Below are 27928 nucleotides of genomic sequence, written 5' to 3' on the forward strand. Positions count from 1 at the left end.
AGCTATGGTGTAAGAAAAGTAGCAGAACTTAGGTTGGTTCATTTCTAAAGTTTGTCGCATTTGATGACCATCAAACTGACTATCAGCGCCATTTTGACATTTGAACGATTCCCATTAAGCACAGATTATTGGCCCGTTTCACCCTTTGAACAAATTTTGATCAGCTGTCAAGTATAATGATCGTGTTATTTTGCTTGCCAGCCGATTATAATTGGTTTGGGTTGGCTTTGGAAATGAAATGAAATTAATTATAAAAGTTAATAATTAACTCATGCAAAATTTAAGTTTAACGAACTAATCACAAAAACAGACCTAATCAAAGAGTCAAAGCTACAATCATGCGCTTATTAAAAATATTATGCTACTATTGGTATGTTATATTGTTATAGTAGTAGACATGCGCACTTTCCTCTTTCCCCGATATATTCAGTTCGTAGTTAGTATTTTTCGTATTTTGATAAAAACGTAAACAAGTATTTTGACATTTGACATTACGTCGTTGTGTGATTTATCTCGCGATCCGTCTGAGTGTTTAGTATCATCGTTACGACGTCCCCATTTCTGGAATAAATTAATTCAGCACATTGCTACTGAATCAATTTATGTTTACAAAAAGCGGCAATGAAGATTTTGGAAGGAAAAATTGTCGTTCTTGGGTCGCAAGGTTAGTTTTCGTTTTCAGTTGCACCAAATCAAAAGTAATATGACACTTCTAATACTACGATTATAATGACTATTTAACATTAGTTTCGAGTACTTAATTTGATTAGTCGATTTGTTTCGACGTTTTCGTAATATTGGTGTCAGTAAACTAAAATAGATTCTACCTATATCGTTTTAATATCTTTTGAATAGACGCCTCAATGATCTAGCAGTTTAATTAGAATGCATTTTTGCGCTAATCGTTTTCCCGTGCATTCATCAAATGCTAACATTTTTGTAAAATAAATGCAGAAATATTTTCTTTTCAAGTGATTAGTCAAATGATTCAATTAATATTAGAACACACATCATTTACTTTTGCCAGAGGACAAAAAGAACAAGGCCTTTATGGACTTTGTTTACCTAGTTTTATTTACTCTTAATTTAATGTAAATACCACAATTTAGGAATGTTGTGATCTGTTTCGGGAATATCTGCATGTGAATACTTAGAAGTATAATTTCCCTAAGGGCCCATATCATCTTTGGGGATGCTGTGTGGAGGTTCTTTTTAAGGAAAGCAGATGAAGTTCTGGGAAGGAAAAAGGTATTCGAGGATCCCACCACTTACCCGCCCCGGTATAGGTAACTTATGGTTACCCCTTCAGGGCTCTTGCAAGGACGCTAATTTTTTGTTAATAACGACTCTACATTTAATAAGAACGAAGCTAAACCTCGAATGTCCCCGCATACGTTGTTAGGGAAGCAGTCTGCGAGTGCTTACTGTGTACAATGTTAGTTTGTTAGTAAAGTACTTACCTCTGTTTCTATGTGTAGAAGGGGAGAAAAAAATAAATAAAAATAAAAACACTGGTGTAGACTGTTTGTCTACATAGTATGTGCATAGTAATTTAGAAAAAATAAAAGTATAAACAAAAGACATCTGGTGCTGGTCCGGAGAGGAATAATCCACATTCTTCTCGGCGGTCCCGAGGCGAGTCAGTTGGTGATTGGGTTGATCGGTTACGAAGTCAGGGGACCGCTCCCCTTAGCCGATTTCTCGGTGGTGCCCTGAAGAAAGTGTAACTGGGAGCAGGGGGAGTGGATACCCGAAGACCCTAGGGAGAGATGCGTCGAGTCGTCGGAGGCGGGGAGGAAGATCCCCTAAGGTCGACTGACCATCCCTCAAACCTGCTACTGTCCTTGGGGGAGGCGCGGTAGGTTTGTGGATATCCTGTTTCCGGGGTCTGTCTGTTGGCCGTATGAGGGGACGAGGTTTATCCACCCCCTTGTGGGGGAAATGGACATTGACAAAGGAAAAAGTTATGTGGGTAGGAATCAGTGTACTCCATGAGTGACGGGGTGAGAGACCAGCTGGACAGGTAAAAGGGTCTCCCCCAACCAGCCTCTCCCGATCTGGCACGCTACGCAGGTGGTGGGCAGGCACATCCTGAAAGCACCTCACCCGATGAACCCGGGCATCCCTGCTAAATCACCAAATATAGCGAACCACTTGGGGGGACCTATGGCAGAGGTGTTGGTTAGCCAATAAATGGTTCCCAGGGCGGTGGTACCCAAACCTGCCTTCCTAATTAGAATGTAATTCAATATTTAAGTTTATGCATTGATAAATTTGTGCTTTACACTTGGTGCAAAGGGTGTTGATAAAGTATAATTTCTAATGATCTCAAATCAAGAATGTACTTGCGTACATAATTATTTATCTGTCAATTGTTTTACTATCAATAAAACACTTTAAAAAATTTATAATTATGAATGAGTAGTAAATCGTGTTAATTTTTTATCCAGATAAAACAGATAATATTTACAAGATTATATTTTTTAGTAATTATCTCTAAATACTATAAAACAATGTCACTATCTGTGTCTGTGTGTTTGTGTGCTTAGTTCTTCTAAACCACGCAACAGATTTTGATAAGCTTTTCACTATCATTAAGAGAATTTCTTCCGGAAGGTTTATATATAAAAAACATGCATATTATATTTATAGAAAGTAGAGAAAAGCACGTAGCTATCCGCATCTGTCTGAGCGCTTATTTCTTCTAAATTACGCAACGGATTTTGATAGGGTATTCACTATCATCTAGAGAACTTCTTCCGGAAGGTTTTTATATACAATACATGAATTTTATGTTTATAGAAAGTATAGAAAAGCCGACCAACGCCGGGTACACGTCAGCTAGTTAATAATATAATAAATTATTAAATGTACATATTTTAGCCATCAATAACTATTGATGAAACAAAATAAACAATACAATGCGCTTGTAAATGGAGCATAAATAATAACTACAATAGTAAATGGTCATGTGACCATTATCTTTTTGCTAGTTAGAAAATTATGTTGTTTATTTGTAACTATATGATTAATCTTATTTATAATTAACTTTATGAGTAAAATGATAAGACACTATATGTGCATTTAAAACTATGTAAACATTTTCTTCATACGGTTATTATAATTAATTTTTTTAATGAGAACACCGCACAAGAGCCCCAACCCTTTGGAGGCAGTGAGACTATTTCCTATGGCGGTATGTTGTGTGGCTGAATGGAGTGGGGGATGGGAGGGGGATAAAGAGATGAGTAGAGGAAGGTTGGAAGTAAGGTTAGAGTTGATTTGCGTCATGCACCATTGATTTCCCAGAAGAACTTTTGGAGTTACTAAATTTTTTTTTTTTTTTTTTTAAAAGAAATACAAACATTCCCGGGTTACGAATAACCCAACAATGTTTGAAAATCTCCTACTACCACCACAGAAAGCCGAAAATGTTGCTTGTGTTGTGATGGAGGACTTAGCCAGCCGAGGAATCGAACACGCGACGCTCGGGTGAGACCCAAGCGCTATGCCCACTCAACCACTGACCGGTCAATTTTTAATTGTTAATTATTATCTATACATATAATGTTGTATAATACCTACTAATCTAATAAGGAATGGCATGCAGCCCATAAAAGCTGTGCTTTTCTTTGTGACCAGATTTCTGAAGGAACTTTATTTTATTTATTCCTGAAAATTCTGTTTTTTTTTTTAAATAATTCTTGTATTAATAGTACACAACTGCTAACCCTGTACAAAATGTGCCCCACTGTTGAATTTGGCAGCCACCTCTGGTTTGAAGCCCCAAAATACTATAATAATTGAAAATCTCTTGATTCTGAGCATAAATGGGCTTTCCTCTTGATAGATTCCCCCATTTTAACAAATGGAATGCTATTTTTAGAGCACTGGCGTCAGGTGGGAATGCTGTCCCTGTTCTACCGGTATTTCAATGAAAGGTGCTCCGAGAGACTAGTCGGGAAACACGATTGACATTGGTCTCATGAGAATGGGTCATTTATACAACTCATTCTTGAGTTTAACAGCTCGGCTGTGGAACGATTTGCCAGCCTCTGTGTTTCCTCCCTCTTACAACATGGATCTCTTCAAGACCCATCTTCACCCCTTCCTCTCCTAAAAAAGACCCTGCACACAGCATCCTCAAAGTTGACATAGGCCCTGAGGGAAATTATTTATTATTATCGGCCTCCAGAGTAAAAAATATCATGATCGTTCTACTATAAGAAATTGTTTTTGCTTGGGATATAATTTTTTTAATTTTATTTGGTTTTACGCCCAGCCGGGCTTTTACATGGATTTTTAGAACACAATATACCTAATGAGCTATCGAAAATAATACAAAAAATTTTTTAAAGCATATTACGTAAACTGATTAACTAAATATGAAACAATAATAGTAAAACATGTAACAGTAACATCAAATAATATAGAAACTATAACAATACTACATACAAGACAAATCGCTAAAACTACATTTCCAACGCTACTATAATTTGTAGGATTCAACAATGTGAAAAGGTCACACTTAATTCTATAAATGGAGTCAGTAAATATATCAATAGTACCCCCAAACTTGTTGCCCAGATTATGCATCCTATTGGTTAGTGAGTGTGTCTGATAGTTGGTTGTGTATGTATTGCAGAAGAAAGTTACATTTTGTCTTTTGTTCCTAGTCGGCAATTGTTTTATTCATAATGTTGTTGAATTCCGCCTCACGCTTAATATGCAAAATTTATAAAATAATACTTGATTTCAACTTAATTACTACTTAGAACAACTATTTAAGTCGTGGGAGATGTTTAAACATGCACAAAATAGGTTATTAGGTTCTTAGTTTGGGTTATTTAAATAATTTATGCGTATTTTCTTACTTTTCAAACTTAACTCAGGTTTTACAAACAAGATAAAACTTGGCCGTCGATCTGTAAATTTTGAATTAGAAAAAATGGAACTCTAATGCATCTTTTGCCATCTCCTCCGACATAAATATTTGTTTCTTGTAGTAATTAATTTGTATCGAAGTTTTTTTTGTTTTTTAAATTGCGTATTAACACATTTCGGACGGGTATTTTTTGCACTGGCGCCACCCTGACTCCTCCAGGCGAAAATAAAGGTGCTGCGCAAATTTCTTTAATTTGTTTTAAATCGCTATATCTTCGAAAATAATTCAAATATTTTAATAAAAATTTCTACGTTGTAACTACGTAGCATACCCAAGCTAGAAAAGTACAAAACGAAAATCGAATATTATTTGAAATGCATTTCAATTAACCTTGTAATCTGTTTATTACAGTCTGCCTATCGGTATTTGCTCATACTTGCTTTCTTTAAATACGCCCGACATCTCTCGCTCACTTGCACATAGGAGTTGAGTGGGTGCGGAACAAAGAAAGAGATTCGAATCGGGTTTCATGGTCATAAAAACCCTCATTCCAGGAATTGAATTATTTCGATAACAAATAATGTACTATCCTTTTGTTGAAATACCGATGTAAACAATGGCACGAAAATAAATATAAAAAACAGACTTGCATTACGATTCGATAATTATGTACATATAGTTGGGACCTTTATAAAGAGATTGGTATATGATATACATATTAAAACATTGAATAATTCCGTCTTTTCTGCCATTGAAATAAGGCCGGGTCAAAAGGTAGAACTACCATTTCCACCATTAAGCATCAATCGACCGAACAGGTAGAACTACCTTTCCCGGCCGAAGTCTGTTAGGCGTGTGACGGAATTTGGTAACTTTATCCTTTTTCGAAAAAAATCTGCCTTTAGGGCCCTATCCTTCATACATTATGGCATTATGAATAATGAAAATCAATACTTAAAGAGCTATGCTACGGTCCACCCTTGGCCAACGAGCATTGCACACAACTGCTAATAATAATGAATTGTTTAAATTTCAGGAGTTGGAAAAACCAGCATGGTAGTTCGTTATGTGGGTAGGATGTTCTCAACTCACATATCTCCCACAATAGGAGCTTCCTTCTTCACCTGCAAAGTCAACGTGGGAGATACAAGAGTTAAATTACAGGTATATGTTTTTGTTTCCTGTTTTAACTCAACCGTTTTGGCATTTAATCTGTCTGTAAATTTGTTTTAAGTTCCGTTTCCGTTTGCGAAGATCTGCTGCATCCACTTTATTATTCAAGCAAGTCCATAAATAAACCACTCACTAGATCATCATCTTCGGGCTTTTTGTATGAAACAAACTGTTCCTCTATTTAACCATAGATATGCTAATATTTAGACAAATTTTATGTGTGCGACAATACTACGTCACACACTATCGACGAGGAAAGAGGAAACTCAAAAAAGGCATGACCATAGATAGTACAATTCTCATTCGGATCCTACTTATTAGCCTAAAATATTTTCAAAATAAAACTGTCGAAATATTACCTCATGACAGGAAAATGATAAACTCAGTTACATGTTAAGCATTTTTATTTCAGCAAGTCAATAAGTTATAGATACGGGTAAAATCATTAATGAATAAGGTAGAACGATGGAATTCCACCTAGCATGATATAATCACGATCCAGTACGGCCTCACTATACACTCACTCCTGGCAGGAACACGGATACTGTCTGAAAAAGAAAATTGATTCATTTCTGTGGTGAAGTTAAATTAAGGCTATTACAAATTAGAAAATTAGGAACAAAACAAAACAAAGAGAGATTCTCATCTGTTTTTTGGTTACAAAATTAAGCGTTGGCAACGCGTAATTTCAAAACTAACCACTCGGCCTTTTGTTTCCGATTGAGAAATGAGAGCCTCGCTAATATTGGATAAACAATGTATTAAAATCTGCCAAAACATGACAACGGCGTAGTTCGAGATCAAAATATCAAACAGCCATAGCCAGTACTCAGCTGTCAAGGGTTTTTTTTCATTGGTGGATATAGTTAGGCAACAATATGACGTCACAAGCCATGGAGATTACCGTGTCTTTTCTACGGGTCCAATTTTTGATCGGAGTTATAAGCCCCTGAGCAAGCCTTACTTTGACAAGATGGCTAACTTCGACTATGGTTCAGTTATTATTATATTATTATATAGTTCATTATGGTATAGTTAAAAAACTCTGAATTTGAAAACTATTTAATATATTATTTTTTAATTCAGTGCATAAATGTATAACGGAGGAATACCTTAAATCTGAACCCAGAATTTATTATATTTATAGAGTTATTAAAGTTATTAGAAGCAATATGTAGTAAATACACACCACAGATGAGGAAAGGTTAACTAATTCGACCAGAACTAATTTTATTTTTTCAACTGTTAATACTTGGTGGAACAGTTTGGTCTTGTTCGCCAAGTTTCTTGCCTTTGTTACATTGATGTAATTCTTTATTCAATGCTTGGTTACCATACTGCTAATACAGGCTCCGTTGAAATACTTTGCTATTTCTGTTTCCAGATTTGCAATACCTTGCTATTTTTAACTCCAGGCTTGTTTTGCAATACCAAGCTTTTTCTGCTTCCAGGTTTGTAATGCGTAGCTATTTTTTCTTCCAGGTTTGGGACACGGCCGGCCAGGAGAGGTTCCGCTCCATGGCTCCCATGTACTACAGGAACGCTAATGCCGCTCTGCTCGTATTCGACATTACCAATTTGCAGAGCTTCCAGTCCATTAAAAACTGGGTCAAAGAATTACAAAGGTAAACTAACCTGCAAACTCACTATTATTCTAGGACGGAACGTCAACAACCTCTGTCCTAGCACAAAATTCTTGCTTCATCCACTTTCATTCATTACATCATACATAATCTCTGGCTCTTCCAACTCTTGGCATGACCCTACTCAAGTATTTGGCATGTAAAAGCGGTGACTTACTCGTAATGTAACAATTGAGGTGAGCTTGAGTTATATTTGAGCAGTTTATTGCCACAGCCGAAAACTCATTTGAGTGTTATTTCAAATGTTTCTATGATTTTTGTTTTCGCCGTGCCGTTGCTCTTATTACCGTTAGTGACTTGTTTTGTAATAATCAAAGGGTTTTGTGAAAAACTGACAACATAGTGGAGCAAGTGGCGCCTGTGGCGAGCATTCGGTTCACTGTGCTAACTCTTGTAATGTTCGAGTTGTAATGCGTTACATTACAACCAAATGTTACATGTCAGACCCCACATTTATGGACACAGCTGTGCCTATTTCTTATCAAATTTATACATAGCTTTATTATAAATTACAATCCGCCTAGTTAACCAGAAACATAATTTTTATAAAGAAGCTTAGATCAATATTTTACAAATTGAAAGATATTTGATTATTTAAATAAATTATTAAGAAAACAATTTTCAATTTGGGAGGCGGGTATTGGTACCGCCGCCCCGGGAACCATTAATTGGATAATCAACACCTCTGCTGTAGGTCACCCAGGTTCGCTACGTTTGGTGACTTAGCAGGGGTGCCCGAGTTCATGCGATGAGGTTTGTTCTAATGTTGGTTGCAGATGCATGGCATGCCGGATCGGGAGAGAATGGTTGAGGGAGACGCTTTGACCTCTCCAGCCAGACTCCTTGCACCGCAGTAGTTGGATTCATACGTCACTCCTGGATACTCACCCATCCTCCCCATACTCACTACTCCTTCCTTTACTTAAAAGTCCCTTCACATAGCCGTGTTTGGTAATCAGATCTGAATAGCCAGGTACTCCCCACAACCTTCAGCCTCACAACATATCCCAATTGGGATGCCATAGTCTCACTGGCTCCAGACGGTTGGGAGCAGTTGGAACTCATGTGCGGTATTCATATAAAAAAAATTGTTTTGTTTTTTAAAAAGCGTCCTCAACGATGGCATAGGTCCCAAAGTAAATTATTTTCCTCAGGTTCTCCTGTGTGGAGTCGATGAAAAATAAATAAAAAAATATGTTGATGACTTCATTTTTTTTATATCTTCAATGCTGTTGATGATTTAACAACGTAATGGCTGCAGCAAAGGAAACATGTTTCAATCATATTTATGGCTTGTTTTACAATTACGAAAGCAATTACAGTAATACACAACAACACATTTCTTGAACAACAGACTTTCACCTTGATTTACAGATTATTATTTTTGCTTATCACTTTTCCTAGAAACACAGCTGCCATAGGTCGTTTGGTTTTGTTATTATTTAGAAAAAATAAATATATATAGGTACACATATATTATGTGAAACCGCCAAAGAGTCCCAACTGCTCGCAACCGTATGGAGCCAGTGAGACTGTGGCATCCCTGAGGCTGAAGATAGTGAGGAGGGAAAGAGGATGGTGGGGAAGTATCCGATTATTCAGATCTTGTCACCAAACACAGCCAAAGCCATTTCAAGCAACGTTTCGATTCTAAATAGTGGTCTTTCACCAGGGCGATACTGAGAGTATCTACCACCCTGGAGCGTGCCGCAAATATACTATACATTATTTATATGAGTAAATTGTGAAAAACATATATTAATCAAATAAAATTTACTTGCGCATGCCGTGATTTGAAACCGCGATCTCTGGCTTGTTAATCGAAAACCTTGCCCCTCCACCATGAAGGCCGTCAAACATTGTATTCTCGTAAAACGTTACACCGTGTTTTATTCTCGTACCACAAAAAAAGTGTTAAAACTGTTATTAAAATTTAATTATTATCTACTTCTTCTTCTTATGTATGGTGATGAGTCAGAGGGGGCTTCTAGGTCTGCAGCCAGTCTAGGGCCTAAGGCGTCGTCCTGTGGACCTCCTCAATGCCTGTAGGGAATGGTTGGTGCGGACATTCATTGACGACATGTTCGGTGGTCAGTACCGCATTGCATCCACACCGAGCCGACTCTTTAAGGCCCCACCTGAGGGCACAACGGCTGTGGGATAGATGTGTAATGCGCCAACTGCCGCACGCAACAGTTTTTTTTTTAAATTTATTTTAATACGTTTTTACATTTGTTAAAAAAAAATTGACCTTACTGGGGTACCCCTTTCTAAGGTCACATTGTACATGGTAATTTGTGTAAATTATAAATTGTAAATTTGGTCAGGTTTAAAAAATAATTTTTGTAAAGTTCAAAACATACAAGAGGTTAATTATAAAGCGAAATAATAGAATAAAAACATAACATTATACAAGAAAAATATATAGTGGAAAAACATACAGAAGAAAAACATAACATAACGTTAATCTTTGTTAGGTTGCAACATTGTATCTATATTCTTCCTTAATACTTCTCCTTAATCTTATCTTCATAATCCATATCTTAATACTTCTTTTGAAGTCGGTTATTTATTTAATAGTTTTTATTGCATGGGGGAGGATATTAAATAGTTTTATAGGGAATATTGCAAATTTCTTTGCCCAAAAGCATAGACATATGAATATTAGTAGACCTGCCCTAAGTGATTAAAAGCGTATTATCCCCACTCCCCATACCGGTTCCATTGGAGCCGGCTGTGCTCGCGTATGGCCTCAAGTGAAATTTGAAAACGTGACGTCATCATTCTTGTGCGAACTATGGTCGAGGCATCATCGGTTCATTTTACGAAATAACACGGCAAAATGTTGACTTGTACTATGAAAACTTATAAAAATAGATTTGAAAAAGAGAATAAACCCAATTGTCGTATTACATTCCATATATAAGCATTATTTTACTTTATTTTAAGCATATTCACATCGTATAATATAGATCAGTTTTAGAAACATATACTATCACATCGAGAAACGTCTGGACGCGAAACACAAAGCTGGTTGGTTGCTGGGAAGTAAATTATGAACATTTATAAAAGTGTCTTAACTAAATACTTAAACGAAATATTCGACTCTGAAAATAGAACCGAATTTTTTTGCCGAATTTGGACTTCGCAAATTTGTTCATAACGTGGCGAGTAATTTGCGCTCCCATGTAAAAATGTCTATTCATTCAAAAGCAGAATTTACTTTTAAGAAGTAAATGGTGATATTATAATGCGAGATGCCTATTTACTGTCAGATTGATTTATTGACGAATCACAGTCAGCCTTACTCCCTTCGTTCTTCAACAGTTCATTTTACCCCTCGCCATTATCTTCTCGTCTATTAATTCCTATGTCTGTGCCCAAAAGTCATTTTAGTTGTAGGTTGGTGAAATGTATGTTGTAATGAGGAGCTTATGAATCTTTGGGGATCTGGTGAGAGGCACGAAATGAAAGACGTGTCGTGAAGATCACAGTGTTTATTTATGAGTCAGGTAGCCGTGATGAGAGTTGACGTAGGACTGATGTTGTATCCTCCGGATGCAGGCTGTGATGGCTGGTCAAGCGCGGGTCAGTGAGTCGACGCCGGGCGCTGGTGACCGGACTCGTTGACGGTCAGGCACTGGCGATCTTGGGGATCAGGTACTCCAGTGCTGACGGAAAGGCCGAAGGAGCGGTGGACCTTGTAGGCAGTTGAGCGGGAGCTGCGTAGACCAGTGAGGATGCTGCGTGTCCTCGTGGTGGTCATGGTGCGTGGATAAAGCGCTGGTCAGATGCGCTGGAACGAGGGCGTTGTTATCCGTTGTAGCGCTGGCCAGGGACGGTGGCCAAGGCGCTAGGATGATGTCCCAATGGAGTCCATAGTTGAAACCGGGCGGAGCCGGGAATATTGTCCTTCGCGCAAATAAGGTGCGCGGGTTATCACTCGCAAGACTTGTAAATTGTTGACGGCAGATTGATGACTGACTGACTGCTCGCTGCGTCGGGCTTATTTATACTGTACAGCCGACGGCAACAGTAGGTAGGTGAATTCGCAAATAAATCGGAGCCACTCGCTCAGTCTGGGCCTTTCGGGAACTTTCGGTGGCGCTGCAATTACGCATAGGCGATAGGCTAGAACCTTCTAGCGATTTGGCGTGATGTGCCAGATCGATTTGCGACGTATTGTCGTAGGTAGGTCGCGTTGTTTACGATTCGTTCTGCAAGTACCTAAGTAGGTCAACCTGTTTATTATTAATGAGACAATTCTGGATTGTTCTCTCAACAACATATCAACTAGATCAAATCTACTAGAGTTTGTCGGTGCAAAGTTATCCTGGTTTTAATTGCATAAATTAAAATATCTTTTGAATATAATTGTTTCAGAGACATTACATTCAGAGAATTAGAAACATAATATGTAGGTGTTCTGATGGGGACTCTAAGTATAATTTTCAAAATGTCTCCATCGCGATGTCGCAAACGTTTGTATTTTAGCATAAATATACTTCATTAACAATTATTTATTATTTGCAGTAATGTGCGAGACCCCCTGGTGCTCTCGGTGGTGGGTAACAAAGTGGACTTGGAAGATGATCGGCAGGTGTCAGCCATCGAGGGCCAGCAGTATGCACACTCCATCGGGGCGCAGTATTACGAGGCCTCAGCATTACAAGATCAAGTATTGTTATTTTTAATTTATTTTAAACTAGCTGACATGGATCCGGTGTTGCTCGACTTTTCTCTACTTTCTATAAATATAATTCGCATGTATTATATGTACATATAAACTAGGAAAAACTCTATCAAAATCCATTGCGTAGTTTGGAAGAACTAAGCTCACAAACATACAGACGCGGATAGCGATTTTATTTTAGCATAATAGAGTATGTTAAATTATGTTAGACCAGGTTTATATAATAGATCTGGCTTAACTTAAATTAGACCAGACTTAAGTTATATTAGACCAGGATTAACTTATGTTACACCAGACTTAAGTTATGTTAGACCAGGTTTACATACATTAAACCAGGCATAAGCTATGTTAGACCAGAATTATCTTATGTTAGACCAGGCCTAAGTATTGTTAGACCAGGAATAATTTTTTTAAAGAAAGACAAACATTCCCAGGGTACGAATAACCTGACAATATCTGAAAATCTCCTACTACCACCACAGTAAGCGGAAAATGTTGCTTGTGTTGTGATGAAGGACTTAGCCAGCCGAGGAATTGAACACACTACGCCTGGGTGGGATCCAAACACGATGTCAACTCAGCTACCGACTGGTCTCGACTTAGTTCGTCTTAACTTAGGTTAAACCAAGCTTAAGCTATGTTAGACCAGAATTAACTTATGTTAGACCAGGCTTAAGTAATGTTAGACCAGAATTAACATAGGTTAAACCAGGCTTAAGCTATGTTAGACCAGGATTTATTTTGTCGCAACTAAGAAATACCAGAAAAAACTTTGAGCAAAAATTGATTGACAGCGGACAGAAACCATTTTACAGTTATATAAGGAAACAGATTGCCTCGAAAGTGTCTACTCCAACCATACTATATAACTTATCTAACGAAACAGTTAACAGCGAGATAGACATAGCGAACATCCTTGCAACACAATTTGAAAAAACCTATGTCAATGAACCAGACACCAGTATACCAACTATTAGTCAAGATGTGTATGTAGATAGTTCACTATGCGAAATAGAATTCACTCCATCAGCAGTTGAGAATATTTTGAAGGGGTTGCGAGAAGATAGCGCTACTGGCCCTGATAATATTCCTGCTATTGTTCTCAAAAAGTGTGCAGCAACTCTCAGTCATCCCATAGCTCTGGTTATGCAACAATCCTTTTTAGATGGGAAGATGGGAAAAGATTGGAAGAGAGCAATAATTACACCCATCTACAAAAAAGGTGATAAACTCAAACCAGCAAATTACAGACCTATAAGCTTGACTAGTATTATCTGCAAAACCATGGAAAGAATAATAGTGGACGAGATACGCTCATTCCTGATCAAACTTGACATAATCTCAAACAAACAACATGGATTTGTGCCAAAAAGATCCACGATTACCAATCTCATTCTTAACATAGATTACTGGACAAACGAGTGGGACAAACGGATTCCCACTGACGTAATTTATCTCAACTTAGAGAAAGCCTTCGATACTGTTCCAACCAATAGACTGTTGGCCAAACTTAAATTCCTAGGCATAAGAGGACGACTTCTCGAATGGATCAAATCCTTCCTCACTGAGAGAAAATTACAAGTTCGAATTGGCAACCAACTGTCATCTGAGCGAAATGTGACCAGTGGTGTCCCTCAAGGATCAGTTCTCGGTCCAGTTCTGTTTATTTTGTACATCACGGACCTGCATACTATAATAAAATCAGACTCCAGCTGCTTTGCAGATGATACCAAATTCTTTGCCAACCCACACACACACATCACAACCAACTGCAAAAGGATTTGAACGAAATATATCAATGGACAAATGATTGGCTTCTAAAACTCAATGTCGAAAAATGCACTGTCCTACATGTTGGAAAAACTAACCCTACACTTGCCTACAAACTTAATGGAACACCTCTAAAAGCAGTGACATTACAACAAGACTTAGGAGTTACCATATCACAGGACTTGAAATGGGAACCATACATCGCTGGAATTGTGAAAAGAGCAAATTCACTAACATATCTAATCAGGAAAACCTTCCTTGACCTAACCCCGGACATGATGTTAAAAATATATAAAACATATGTGCGACCTCTCCTGGAATATGCTTTCCAAATATGGAGTCCTTACTTCGCAAAGGATATAAATCTGTTAGAGAGAGTACAGAGACGTTTCACTAAAATACCAAGAGCTCTGAAAGATCTACGATACGAAGATAGACTCGAGGAACTAAGATTACCAACCTTACAAGAAAGAAGAGAAAGGGGTGACTTGATAGAGACTTTCAAAATTTTATCTGGACATTACAGTTGCCCTAGCATCCAAGAAATCTTCACTACTAATAAAAATATAAATCTCTGTGGACACTCAAAAAAAATTACCAAAACGCCTTTTGCATCTAATCCTAGAAAACACTTCCTTGCAAATAGAGTAGTGGATGCTTGGAACAAACTCCCACAACATGTCATCGATGCAACAAATATAAATCAATTCAAAGCTCTATTGGATTCACATTTGGAGAGAAGAAAGGACTTAATTCAAAATTAAAACATCTCAATTACTGTCAAACTTGTTGTGAAATCAGATATGAGCGCATCAGCAGAATGCTGCCTGCTCATTACATAATAATAATAATAATAATAATAACATAAGTCATTGAATTATAATTAACTTACGTCAGAGGCGGAGAAATGCGAGGGACTCTCTACTGGCAGGTCGTAGTTGAGGGAAGTTCGGAGTTCCGAAGGGGAACTGGGGACGTCGGAAACCTGATAAAACATATTTACTTTAATAAACTAACATGTTAAAATGTTAGCGTGCATTAACATTATTATTTGAAAATGATTTTGTTAAAAAATTCTGGTAAAAATGGTGATGATTTTATAATACTGGCTACAAGCATTCTTAAAGCTGAAAGGAAGATTTAGCTTAAGGTTAAACGCGACGTTCATTATAATCTGCATGTTCACATATGGCGTTTATTTAATTATTTCATTAAATTACGCTTTTCGCAAGTTATGCTTTGCAATATTAAGACAATTTTTTTGTTTGCGTGCTGCATACGCAATATGAATTAACAGTTTTGTCCGTATGAAAACTCAATTCTTTCAAGAGAGGCATACAAATACAATATTGGATTGAATCACCGATACAATATTGTATTTGTATGCCTTTCTTGAAGAAATTGAGTTTTTTTACGGACAAAACTCTTTATTCATATTGCATATGTAGTGGTACGCCACTACCTGAGTCGGACGGTGTCAAGAACTACTTAGTACACACTGCCAAGCGTTATGGTACCTAGGCTGTCATAGAACATACTGAAAATTTCGGCCGTTGCTCAGCGTTACGGGTGGCAATGTTTGTAGTCATAGCAACTAGAAAGTTCGGGAACGTTCTTAGGTGCAACTTGAATCGTATTGGCACCTTACATAAGCGGTAACGGGAAGGTACTTTGTCAGTATACTACGCGCTACGTTTTAACGCGCTAATCAAAATAACTTACTCTTTTCACGCCGCGATTACTTAAGTAATCCTTGCTGGAATAAATCTGTTATAAAATGTTACATGGTTTACTTTCAACACCGAACACATCTTCAACCTTCGCAACACATATGCAAGGGCGCAAACAAATAATTTGTACGGGCTTATAACGAGCATCACGTTTAACCTTAAGCATTAAGATGTGTCAATACACTAAACACAGAAAAAACCGTTTCAAGCAAGCGATTGAATCCTGATTTCTTGTTCCCTCAACAGGGCAACATTAAAATATCTGCCATTCTGAAATGGAGCACAGAAACAAATAATAACCAATTTGCTATGTATACTAAATACATCAGAGATGTGCAAAATGGGTACACAAAACCATTTGAAATGCAAAATGGAAATGGATCAAAACTTTTCCATTTGAAAATGCAAAATGCAAAATGGTTTTTAGAAAAGCATTTCAAATGCAAAATGCAAAATACCTATTTTCAAAATGCATTGAAAATGCAAAATGGTTTCTCAGGTCAAACCATTAAAATAATTATAGAATTTTTAAACAATTTTGTCATTTAATAATGGACATCAATGTAGAACAAACATTATACATGATGGTAAATCCAAAAACACCACGACTACAGATTATGAAACCACAAAAAAATTGCGCGGGACTAATGTTGCCAACGTAAAAACATAGAAACTATATCTAACATTTAATATTACAGCGTCATGGCCCCATGTTCAGTATTTGAATCAGTATTTTTTGTAATGGTTTCACTCATTGCCAGGGCTCCTACCAGGGAGCAACTTGACAAATGGAAATTATCTCTCATAGCGAGGTTGAGGACCGACTGATATTTGGGGTTTATGAAAAAAAGATGAGTGGAGATAGTAGGAAGAATGTTGCAAAAAGCATTTAAAATGCGAAATGGTTTTTAGAAAAGCCTTTAATCTTTTGCACGCGGCCGTATCAACTGTTGTTACGGCAAAAAGTCTATACTCACACGCGGCCGTATCAACAGTTGATACGGAAACTTTGACGGCCGATATTCCAGCGCTCTTTCGTCATAAATGTATTTCTTGCTCGCTTGGACATTCGTAGAACTATCACGATGCTGACATCTACAAGTATTTCTCAAAAATAAAATTGTATTTCATAAAAAAAGATCCATAATCAAGTGCGCCTCTTCGCGCCTTTGAGTGCTTTAGTTCACAATTTTGTCACCGGATGGCGTTAGTACTAGTATGTTATCTGCGCTTGCGCGCGCCGAGTTGATTTGTGGAATCTGCGCCGATAACATTCTGTGTTCTGCTGTAATATTGAATTATTACGAAAAATTCAAATTAATTTGTTCACTTCAGAAATCAATTTTTTTTTTGATTTCTTGTGTTTCGTCTAGCAAATTCAATTTTACTGTATCCACGAGTGACCATATTGTGCCGATTGCGCGTATTTTTTAACATTTTACTGTGTTACAAAACTGAGTTATTGACTTTACTATATACTTTATTAATTTAAATATATTTTGTTATATATATATATTAGTTATATATTACTAAAGTGCGTGTTATTTTTGTGTTTTATATACTATTTCAAAATTTATTAGGAAACGTTCACAAGTTTTTAGTTTTTTTAATTCATTTGATTTTTCGGATAAAAAATGGCCCATAGTTTGGAAGATGATGAAATTGAAAATATATTGAACGTTTTGGATTCTGATTATGAAATGTCCGAAGATGAATTTGAACCTTCGGAACTTTCAGATACAGAAACTCAAGCGAATGAGTCTGTAAGTGAAGAAGTGCTACACTCCTGGGTGTCTGGACCTCATATTCCAATAGTACACGAATTTGATGATTTTCAATCCGGCGTTTCTGTACAACTTAAAGAAAATTCAACAATGGCGGTTATTATGCAACTAGTTGAGAAATATAAACAAGAGATTTCTCAAATACCAGAGCCTAATACATCAGCCCACCTCAACCCGTTTCGGGTTTTGCCTAAATATGCCGCTAAGCATATGGCCGAATTGATTCCATCAACTGGCAAAATAAAAAAACCGCGTAGACGATGTCGTGTATGCCGATTGAAAAATAAAAAAATGCAGTTAACGAGATACGTATGTAAAGAATGTGGTGTGTCTTTATGTATCGAACCCTGTTTTAAAGTTTACCATAGTTCCAAAAAAATGTGACAGACAGAGATTCCTCTAAAGTGCTTAAAAAACAATATTTATTAAGTGATATAAAATTTATGTGTTATTTTTAAGTGTTGAGTTTAGAAAAGAGTTTGAGAAAAAGTTTTCAGAACTAAAAATGATAAGTGATCATGGTGTCCCACTTATGTCTATCAACGCAGTGGCCTAATTACACACACGGCGAGTGAATGGCGGGACCACATTCAAAAGATACGGTACGTCTTTGTATGAAATTTTATGTTTTTGTTTTTATAAACATCTAAGAGTGTTGACACACGAGGATTTGTTTTCATATTGTGGAGAATAATCTGTTCTGTCTATATAGTCCAATAAATAATGCCAGAATGCTATAATTTGACATTTAATTGCGTGCATAGGTATTTGAAAATATGTACCGCATACGGGTATAGATAAAACGGAGAAAATTAACGCGTTCAAAAGGTTAAAATGCAAAATGGAAAATACCCATTTTGCATTTTGCATTTCCATTTGAAATGGATTTATTTGAAATAAAGCACATCTCTGAAATACATACAGTGAAACTGAGATTTCTCCAAGGAAACTTCTGTGGGATTTTTTACTATTTGGTCTTTAAGACAGAAAAAACAAAATTTCTTATGCACTTTACCACCTTATATGTGGGATTGACTGTATGTAAAAAAATCCATAACTGGCGGTGAATGTTACTGGTCTACAGGAGAGTGCAGTTCAAAGAGACTGCATAACTGTTTTTGCCCCAAGAAAAGATGTAAGAAACGTGCCTGCTGCTCTGCCATGAAGGTTATTAGAAATAAATAAAAAATAAAATGCAAAAAGACCATCACCTGGCTGACATAATCATGCACTGAAAGATGGCCACCAACAACACCAACACACGGAGCATAGTCCAAACCAGCAACCTTAGCATCCACTCCACCTCCCAGTCTGCTGGCTGCCGATCTGTCCGGAATTATGATCCTACCCAGGACCTGGTGTGGCAAGTACTCCGAATTCATCTTGGCCAAATTGTTACTTTTAAGCTTCGGTACCTTTATATCCGGCTTCACTTTTTTTCTCCCGGCAATATCGGGCATTGAGCTGTCAATCGGAACGTGGTATTTGATTTCAGAATTCGCCGAGACGTTTGTATTTCTCTTCCTAGAATCTAATATGTCAGGCTGTACAGACATTTTGTTTGCGCTTTTACCGACGGACAATTTACCATCGCACGTTGTGTAATTGTTGGTTCTTGGATCGTCAGAGCTGACGCTACCCTCCACACTTTTATGACCATCGGAATTATTGAAATTTTCAGAAAAATATAAGTTGTTTTTAGACGTGTTTCGTTGAGGCCCGTCCTGGAGTGAAAAACCGTCCGAATATAAATCTCCGTTCATCAAACTCTTGTTGAAACTCTCGTCTTCTGTGCTGGACAGGCTCAACATTCCAGAATAATCTGAATTCAAATTTAAATTTCCCTGTTCGTTTGTTTGTGTCGAGCCGTTGTTTCTTAACGATTCGTCCTTGTTGTTTTGTCGCCGAGACGGTAAAATCAAATCAGGATAATTTCCTGCGGACGGAGGGCTTTCAGGACTAGACAAACCCATTAACGGATGATCATCCGTCAATGTTAACGTGCTCGCTAGTCTAGGATTACCTAAACGCAAAGGAACATTATCACTTTTGAGGGCGGTCAAATCGTTGGTTACTTCGCATTTCACGTTATTAGCATTGTCTTTGGGGTCTAAGTCTACGCTGCCTTTCAAGGAAGGAATGCTAGACGAATCTTCGTAAGGGCTGACGGTATCGTTTGTGACGTTATCTACATCGTAAATATCAGAGTTTCTGTAGGAATCATTATCGTTCAAGTATTCTGGTGGATGAGCCAATCTCAAAACTCCAGGATTGACGACAAACGCGTTATCGGATCCCGCGTAGCTATCCAACTCATTGTACCGGCTGGCGAGGGGATCGATGTCAGCGGGCGCAGGGTACGGGGGACTGAGTGCCTTGTCCTCCAGGTCTGAAGGGGTGTTTTGGCTCGAGGGGAAGGATTCGGACGCCGTATCCATCTTCTCATCAGATACAGAAGGACTGATTTGTTCGTCCTCGGCTTGTGGATTATCACTGGAACAATAAAAGAAGGTTAAAATAAATAATTTTATCTATTATTATTTACGAATATTTAGCAGTTTGTATAGTACTGGCTACACACAAGAAAATGGGTTATGACCGAAATAAAACGCTCAGTATTTTCCGGTATCTGGTCATATTGTCATCGAGTTATCGATATATTTTTAAATGCGATTGCGACATTTGCCCGATAATTTTTACTTAAAACTAATTACATATTTATTATTTTTTCCTTAGCTTAACAGAGGCCCTCGGTAAAATAATTTCCCTCGGGGTCTATATCATCTTTGGGGATGCTGAAGTCTGGGAAGGAAAAATGTGTGATGGGTGGGTAAGAATCTGTGGATCAGTGTGTCCAGGAGTGACAGACCAATGAAACCGTCTTTCCCACTGCGGTGCAAGGCGATGAGTGGGGAGGTCAAAGGTCTCAACAGTCCTCATGCTTTGAAGTTAATAGAATTTTTAATTGTTTTATCTTCCTTACTGGGATTTCCTGTGCTGAGAATAAGAAAATTTTATATCGGTTTTGATTTATAATATAAAGTTACAAGACGGTGGTATTTTGTTTCAATGTTTTAAATTATGTTGGTACAGCCTGGTGCAATACACAAAATATTCTATATATTTATTTATAATATTTTGTTCATATTTTATTCTATTATTCATATATTTATATATGTATATATGTGAGCACAAAATTAATTGAACAAAAATAGCAGAGATATTTATAAACTAAATTTACCTACAACCTGCATCATTCACTTATTTATGATTACAGTGAAACCGCTATCTGTCGTTTTTCAAGGGAAAACAATGGATGCGGTAATATAGAAAATCACACATTTATCTATAGATAGTAAAATATTTTAATATTTATTTCCATTTAAATAAAAATCGGATGTTTATCTGAGACACTATCTAGATAACAAACCAATTTCATTAGAAACTTTGTTTCCATTTAAAAAGGCAGATATTGGAAAAATTTGTTGCAAGATGATATTGTTAATTCTGAATTTGAAATATGAAATCAAAAAGCATGACGCTTAATAATAGGTCCCAATTGTCGAGTGGTTTAAGACGCCTGTTCCGGTAAGACAATAAATCCTGGGTTCGATTCCTAGTTGTGACCGTTATCTTTTTATTATCTTCTGCTTCAACGATAAATAAAATATTTCATTGTTTTATGCTCACTGCTGCGACAAGGTCCCTTGAAAACAATAATAAAATGTTCTTAGTCGTCCATGCCTGTTTGTTAGCGTAATATTTTAAGGGTAAAGTTTTCACATATTCTTAAAACACATTGAACACAGGGACTCGTGTAGTTCCATCACTGTTGTTGCAAAACAAGAGAGATCCTTTCTTGCGACCCTCTACCACCATGGCAGGACTCGTCTTTATCAACGTGTCTTTCAATGTTTTTTTGTCGTAGTTTTCCGCACAGTAAAAAGATTGCACGTGCGCACCGCCGTGTCTAACGCCTCAAAGACATGATGACAAAAGCATAATGACTAATGTCAAATATTTCTAATGTTCCGCTTGTTGTTCACGAGTACCGTTAATTGAAACCAAGTACCTAGCTACGAAATGTGGTTTTGTATGTTCACATTTTGATAAACGATCGGTCGAGCAAATATTTAGTACAAAAACTGCATGATTTAAATGACCAACGCGGTAAAACGATACATAAAGGAACGAACGATGCAATCTATTTTTGCGAGTTTTGTATTAAATTAATTCAGGACTGGAAGAAATAAACGATAAATGCGAGAAAACGATTATTCGCAGAATCGATTGAGATTAAACTGCATATAAACAAATCAACCAAACAGTTATTTTATTGCAATAACTATAACGAAACCAATTTTAAACTTAATTTCACCTATCATAAAAATACCCAAACATGGATTATTACATTCCGAAAACCAGTATAATAAAATGCAATCAAACATTCACAAAAAATAAATCAAATATGGCTGAAACATTACATTTCAATGACCTCATTTCATTGTTATATTTCACTAATTGCACAATCATAATTCATAATTACATTTGTGCATATGTGGCGCAAGTAGCTTGTGCACTGATAGGCAATACAAAATTATGCCTTTATTACTGAAAATGACCTCAATTAGGATTAATTCAAAACACTGGTTCAGAATAATAATACATATAGGTAGATATCACTATTATCTCTTGTGACAACATATTGTTCATAGTTTTAAGTGTCTCAACTGCTCCCAACCATCTGGAGCCAATGAAACTCTGGCAATTGGGGTATGCTAGAAGTAAGTGTGGAGGGGAAGGAGATGAGGAAGAGGATGGTGGGGAGTACCTGGCTATTCAAATCTGGTCACCAAACCAAAAGTCATTTTAAGTAATGTTTCAATTCTTAACGGTTGTCTTACACCAGGGCGATAATGAGAGTAGAAAATGTTCCACTCTGGAACGTGCCGCAAGTATCCCTCGACCACAGAGATCGTCAGATATTACAATGCCATTTCTCAGTTCCTCCTTCATTTTGCTTCACTATGAATTGCTATTATTGATTAATGTAATATAGTCCAAAGATACCGTAATATTTATCACTTATACTGGGCCCTTCTCTCCAGTCTAAGATGCTCTTGGAAGATGGGAATTCTCCCATTAAACACGTTGGTTCTTACAGAACAGTGGAACTTTATTACGACTGTAGATACAATCACAGAGAAGCTACGTCTAGCTCGAGGAGCGGGTAGTTTAGGTCTGCCCAGCGCGACGCCCTGGCAGAGCTCCGTACTGAAGGCACCTTTCGGTTCGCCTTTTACCTTGAAGGCGATTCCGAAGTCTCGCAACTAACTTATTACAGACACACCCATCAGCACAACACTACAATTAATTCATTAATTTCTGAGATTTCTCTACATGAGGAAGTATGACTACCCTTGGCTCTATCCTACTGACTTTTTTTTGGGAATGCTCGGAACGAACCATCTACAGGATAGAAGAAATGAACACTTTGCCAAACATTTCTTCAGAATGATTCGTGGATGGTTTAAAAACTCGGTGATTATGGAGAGTATTCATTTCTATGTTCTCGATGGTTATCTCCGTCACCGACAGTATGGACTGTTCTCCCGGCCTTCAGGACTAACTTGCCTGCAGGTCATGCCGGTGGGGAGAGCAATCTTGCTGTTGAACAGAATCAATTAGGATATAGACATTTTAAGCATCAATGAAGCTACCTTTAGTTGATAAACTCACTGTCTATATTTATGTAAGAACTTTTCTTAACAAATGCATTCAAATGAACAATTTTTTTAGTGTTTTTAAAATCATGTTCATAAAACAATTATAAATTGAATTGTGTTAAAATCACAGTGTAATGATTTTACATCAAATCTACAAGAGATCATAACATATGTGTTTAACCTTTCCCTTACTGTGCTAAAAAAATACACGCGTTACGGTGCTGTGTAGTCAATACACATCTCAAAATAAGCGATTTAATATCGGAAAAATATGAATATTCATAGCTAATCGATTATGTTTATTATATTTTATATCAAAAGTGATAATAATTGTCATTTAATTGCTGAAAACATGAAAAAACCATCAGCAGATGCTAAAGAAACGTGCGAAAGGTCCACATCTAACGACGGTTCGCAGCCAACTGCCTAGCGGCGCGGCTGGCACAGACACAGCTGTGCGGTCGTAGGTATCGATAGTCTAAATCAAAACTACAACTGCAGAAGTGTGGATGTCTCATGTTCCCGCATAGTAAAAGAGTATACAATCGGTATACTCTTTTACTTTCCTTTCTATCTCGCTCTTTCATCCAGTCTCTTTCATACCACGGTCAATCGCACGGTCGTTACAATCATCACATTTAATGACTTCAAAGGCGGAGTCAATGGGCACAATTCAAATAGTTTTCTTTCATAACTAGCTGTACCCCACCACGCATTGCTGTTGCTCAGAACAATAGCGCGTATTGCTTTTACGTCCAACAGATGGAACTGTTTATTAAAAAAAGCATGTTTTTACCTGTCACAGGTAGCATCTATATAATACAGATATATAAAAACACACGCGTATTCTAATGCAAAGTTTTGTCAAAATTTCAAAACAATAGGTGAAGAACTTTCGGACATTTAAGATTTTTAACAAACGAACATTTTTATTTATATAGAAGAATAAGAAATAAGAAGAAGATAGACGAGAACCCATCTATCGAATCCTGAATCATTGTTGTAGTAAGATTATTTAACCTTTTGAACGCGTTAATTTGCTCCGTTTTATCTAAACCCGTACGCGGTACATATTTTCAAATACCTATGCACACAATTAAATGTCAAATTATAGCATTCTGGCATGATTTATTGGACTATATAGACAGAACAGATTATTCTCCACAATATGAAAACAAATCCTCGTGTGTCAACACCCTTAGATGTTAATAAAAACAAAAACATAAAATTTCATACAAAGACGTACCGTATCTTTTGAATGTGGTCCCGCCATTCACTCGGCGTGTGTGTACTTAGGCCACTGCGTTGATATACACAAGTGGGACACCATGATCACTTATCATTTTTAGTTATGAATAGTTGTGAATGACATACTAGTACTAACGCCATCCGTTGACAAAAATGTAAACTAAAGGACTAAAAGGCGCGAAGAGGCGCACTTGATTATCGATCTTTTTTTATGAAATACAATTTTATTTTTGAGAAATTCTTGTAGATGTCAGCATCGTGATAGTTCTACGAATGTCCAAGTGAGCAAGAAATTCATTTATGACAAAAGAGCGCTGGAATATCGGCCGTCAAAGTTTCCGTATCAACTGTTGATACAGCCGCGTGAGTATAGACTTTTTGCCGTAACAACAGTTGATACGGCCGCGTGCAAAGAGTTAATTTGCTTCTCTGAATTATTCAACGAGAAAAATATTTATTTTATTTGATTCACTTGATCGTGCCATGTCTTCCTCAGGTGTCCCCGCCTTCTTGTATCATTCATATTTGCATCATATACTCGTATTCTCCTTACACTCCTTTCTACGTTCATTCGCTCTACATGCCCAAACCATCTGAGCGTTCCTTTCTTAATCTTACTCATTACCCTTACATCAGTCTTGCATTTTTTTCGGATCTCCACATCCCTCACATGATCGTACATGGTTTTACCACACATAAGCCTGAGGGATCTCACTTCTACGGCATTCAGTCTACTTTCGTCCTTCCTCTGCCAGTTCCATGCCTCACTGCCGAGCAGGGTAGGTACCATCACTCCATTGTGGACAGCTAGCTTTGCTTCTTTTGACAGTTCTTTGTTAGCGCCAACCACGTTCAGTCCTCCATTAATGGAGTTACCTGCATTTACCCTTCTTTCAATTTCTCTATCAGCCTTCCCATCTCTCCACATCTCGTAATATTTCAAATTAGAGACTCTAAATGAACGTTGTGACAATAATGACATCAAATTTATTTTCGAAATTATAAATAACCATGTAGAATCTTGCCCCTTGACCACAAAAAAAATCAATACCGTGCGTCAACGTGTCACCTAATATCTCACGTAATATTATAAAGATGGAAAAATGTTGACGAGTGAGGAAGAAATAAAAGAGAGATGGATGAAGTCTTCGAAAGCGACCTGAGTGACAGTGATTCCAGCAGCGAATCAGAAATGAATGATGATGGAGTGAATGTTACCGAAATCAGCATGGATGAGATAAAAATATGAAAGTAGACTGAATGCTGCAGAAATGAGATACCTTAAGCGTATGTGTGGTAAAACCACGTATGATCGTGTGAGAAATGTGGAGATCCGCAAAGAGTGCAAGGCTGATGTAAGCGTAATGAGTAAGATCAAGAGAGAGACGCTTAGATGGTTTGGGCATGTAGAGCGAATGAGCAAAGAAAGGAGTGTAAGGAGAATATATTATGAAAATGTGAATGGTAGCAGAGGTCGCCGCGGACGCCCGAGGAAAACATGGCACGACCAAGTGAATCAGATACTTGAGTCGGGTTATGTCAAGAGTCAGAATAATAGAAGAGTATATATGAGACAATGTATGAATGTGAATGAGGCAAGGAGTGTGTGCCAAGACCGAGTTGTTTGGCGGTCCGTCCTCTCTGCCTATCTCTGCGGAGAAACGGCGTGATGGTTAGTTATATTATATTTAGGGAACCCTTGTATTAATATTGTTGAATTCCTCTGCACTCTTAATACGCAAAAAAAATTATAAACAGCACTTAGTTTCAACTTGACGGCCGGCATAGTCCAGTGGTAACGCATTGGACTGCCATTCCGAAGGTCGCGGGTTCGAACCCGGAGTGCGCAAATAAATTTTATTTGATTAATTTGTGTTATTTCACAATTAATTAATTAAAATAATATATAGTATATTTGCGGCACGTTCCAGAGTGGAAGATACTACCAGTATCGCCCTGGTGTAAGACCACCATTCAGAATTGAAACGTTGCTCCAAATGGCTTTAGCCGTGTTTAGTGACTAGATCTGAATAGCCAGGTACTTCCCCACCTTCCTCTTTCCCTTCCCCACTTACCTTCAGCCTCACAACATCCCCCAATTGGGGATGCCATAGTCTCACTGGCTCCAGACGGGAGCAGTTGGGACTCTTGTGAGGTATTCACTATAAAAAAAAATAAAATAAAAACTTAATTACTATAAGAAATAACTATTTATGTGGTGGGAGATGATAAAAGATGCATTCAAGTTCCATTTTTTTCTCAATCAAAGGTTTGAAGGTTAGGAAATACGCAACAATTATTAAAATAACCCAAACTAAACCATAAAAACCTATTTTGTGCGTGTTTACTTAAACCCCCGACTTAAATAGTTGTCTGCATTAGATATTTAAGTTGAAATCAAGTGTTGTTTTTTTAAAGAGCCTTTGCATCCAGCCGAATTCGACAAGATTACCAGGATTGTTACTAAGGCAGTTAATATTATGTATAATAAATACTTTATAATGCATTAATAAATAAATAATAATTTTGCGGTAATCTCCCCTCCCCCACGAAATCAACACTTTGTCGTGGTAGTATACAATAATAGTAGTGAAAATAGATGTTATTTGAATGTGATTGATGGAAGGTATTTATGACAGGACATAGTTGGAAATTTGCGGCGTCTGCTCTGCCTACCCATACGGAAAGAAGAAGTGAGGCAAGTTGGTTAGTCACTGCGAAAATTGATTTATATTCGACGTTTCGCAAATTACCTACGCCAGTGCAATGTGACATTGCACAACTGTCAAGCAGATACGCAGTTTCATTGAAAACTCATTTAATCTGGTAAATTAAAACTAAACAATACAATGCGCTACGAAATACAGATAAACAACAATGATTCATAACAATATTATTGATATTTTTTTATTGGCTCGAACCAAACACGGAAAAGTCAGTAAAATTACGAATGAAAATTAGAATATTTAATTCAATATCCAGAGGTGGTATCGATTAATATAAAAAAAATACCTCATCTGTAACCGAAGCACTTCTGCCGTGAAATAATTAAGTTAGAGAAGAACAATTGATTATTTTTAATAAAAACACTGGAGAGACAAGTAAGACTCCATCTTTAAACAACATGAAATTGGTTATTGCCAGAATTTAAAATTTAAGGCTCTTGTCATTTTGACAAAACGAATGTTGCAAGTATTGATTTATTTTAACGTAGGTACTATAATTATTATGCAACAATACTGCAGTAGTGTGATGTACTGCTTGGAATAAATAATA

At 37.1% G+C, this 27928-nt stretch overlaps 2 protein-coding genes across 13 annotated transcripts; one reads left to right on the plus strand and one right to left on the minus strand.

The window, feature by feature from the left end:
* The first annotated feature begins 422 nt into the window (after positions 1–422).
* Positions 423–12565, plus strand: LOC149410823 (ras-related protein Rab-5A-like). Of its 2 annotated transcripts, none has more exons than XM_089648222.1 (4): positions 423–664; positions 5922–6049; positions 7541–7683; positions 12235–12565. In XM_089648222.1, exons 1-4 carry the CDS (start codon positions 622–624, stop codon positions 12485–12487), a joined length of 567 nt encoding a protein of 188 aa, XP_089504348.1. In that variant the 5' UTR covers positions 423–621; the 3' UTR covers positions 12488–12565. The 2 variants fall into 2 exon arrangements, with proteins under 2 accessions (XP_089504348.1, XP_089504350.1); XM_089648224.1 differs by lacking the exon at positions 12235–12565 and adding an exon at positions 8478–9186.
* Positions 6468–27796, minus strand: LOC149410824 (uncharacterized). Of its 11 annotated transcripts, none has more exons than XM_089648219.1 (4): positions 27665–27796; positions 18958–20171; positions 15057–15149; positions 6468–6602 (listed from the first exon to the last, which is right to left on the minus strand). In XM_089648219.1, the coding sequence occupies exons 1-3, from the start codon at positions 27667–27669 to the stop codon at positions 15058–15060; spliced, it is 1311 nt and encodes a 436-aa protein (XP_089504345.1). In that variant the 5' UTR covers positions 27670–27796; the 3' UTR covers positions 6468–6602; position 15057. The 11 variants fall into 11 exon arrangements, with proteins under 11 accessions (XP_089504345.1, XP_089504340.1, XP_089504343.1 ...); XM_089648214.1 differs by having other exon boundaries at positions 18890–20171; XM_089648217.1 differs by having other exon boundaries at positions 6470–6606.
* Positions 27797–27928: the final 132 nt, after the last annotated feature.

The sequence above is a fragment of the Hesperophylax consimilis genome, chromosome 27 (genome assembly GCF_061612785.1).
Source record: "Hesperophylax consimilis isolate HC1 chromosome 27, BYU_Hcon_1.0, whole genome shotgun sequence".
Taxonomy (NCBI): domain Eukaryota; kingdom Metazoa; phylum Arthropoda; class Insecta; order Trichoptera; family Limnephilidae; genus Hesperophylax; species Hesperophylax consimilis.

Excerpts from the sequence above, each read along its gene's own strand:
- LOC149410823 (XM_089648222.1), top strand. The coding sequence starts at position 622 with ATGAAGATTTTGGAAGGAAAAATTGTCGTTCTTGGGTCGCAAG. Across the intron at positions 6,050-7,540 it reads ATACAAGAGTTAAATTACAG|GTTTGGGACACGGCCGGCCA; the intron begins GTATATGTTTTT and ends TTTTTCTTCCAG. Across the intron at positions 7,684-12,234 it reads TGGGTCAAAGAATTACAAAG|TAATGTGCGAGACCCCCTGG; the intron begins GTAAACTAACCT and ends TATTATTTGCAG.
- LOC149410824 (XM_089648209.1), bottom strand. Across the intron at positions 15,150-18,889 it reads TGCATGATTATGTCAGCCAG|GTTTCCGACGTCCCCAGTTC; the intron begins GTGATGGTCTTT and ends ATGTTTTATCAG. Across the intron at positions 11,929-15,056 it reads CGCATTTCTCCGCCTCTGAC|GTACTTGCAGAACGAATCGT; the intron begins GTAAGTTAATTA and ends TGACCTACTTAG.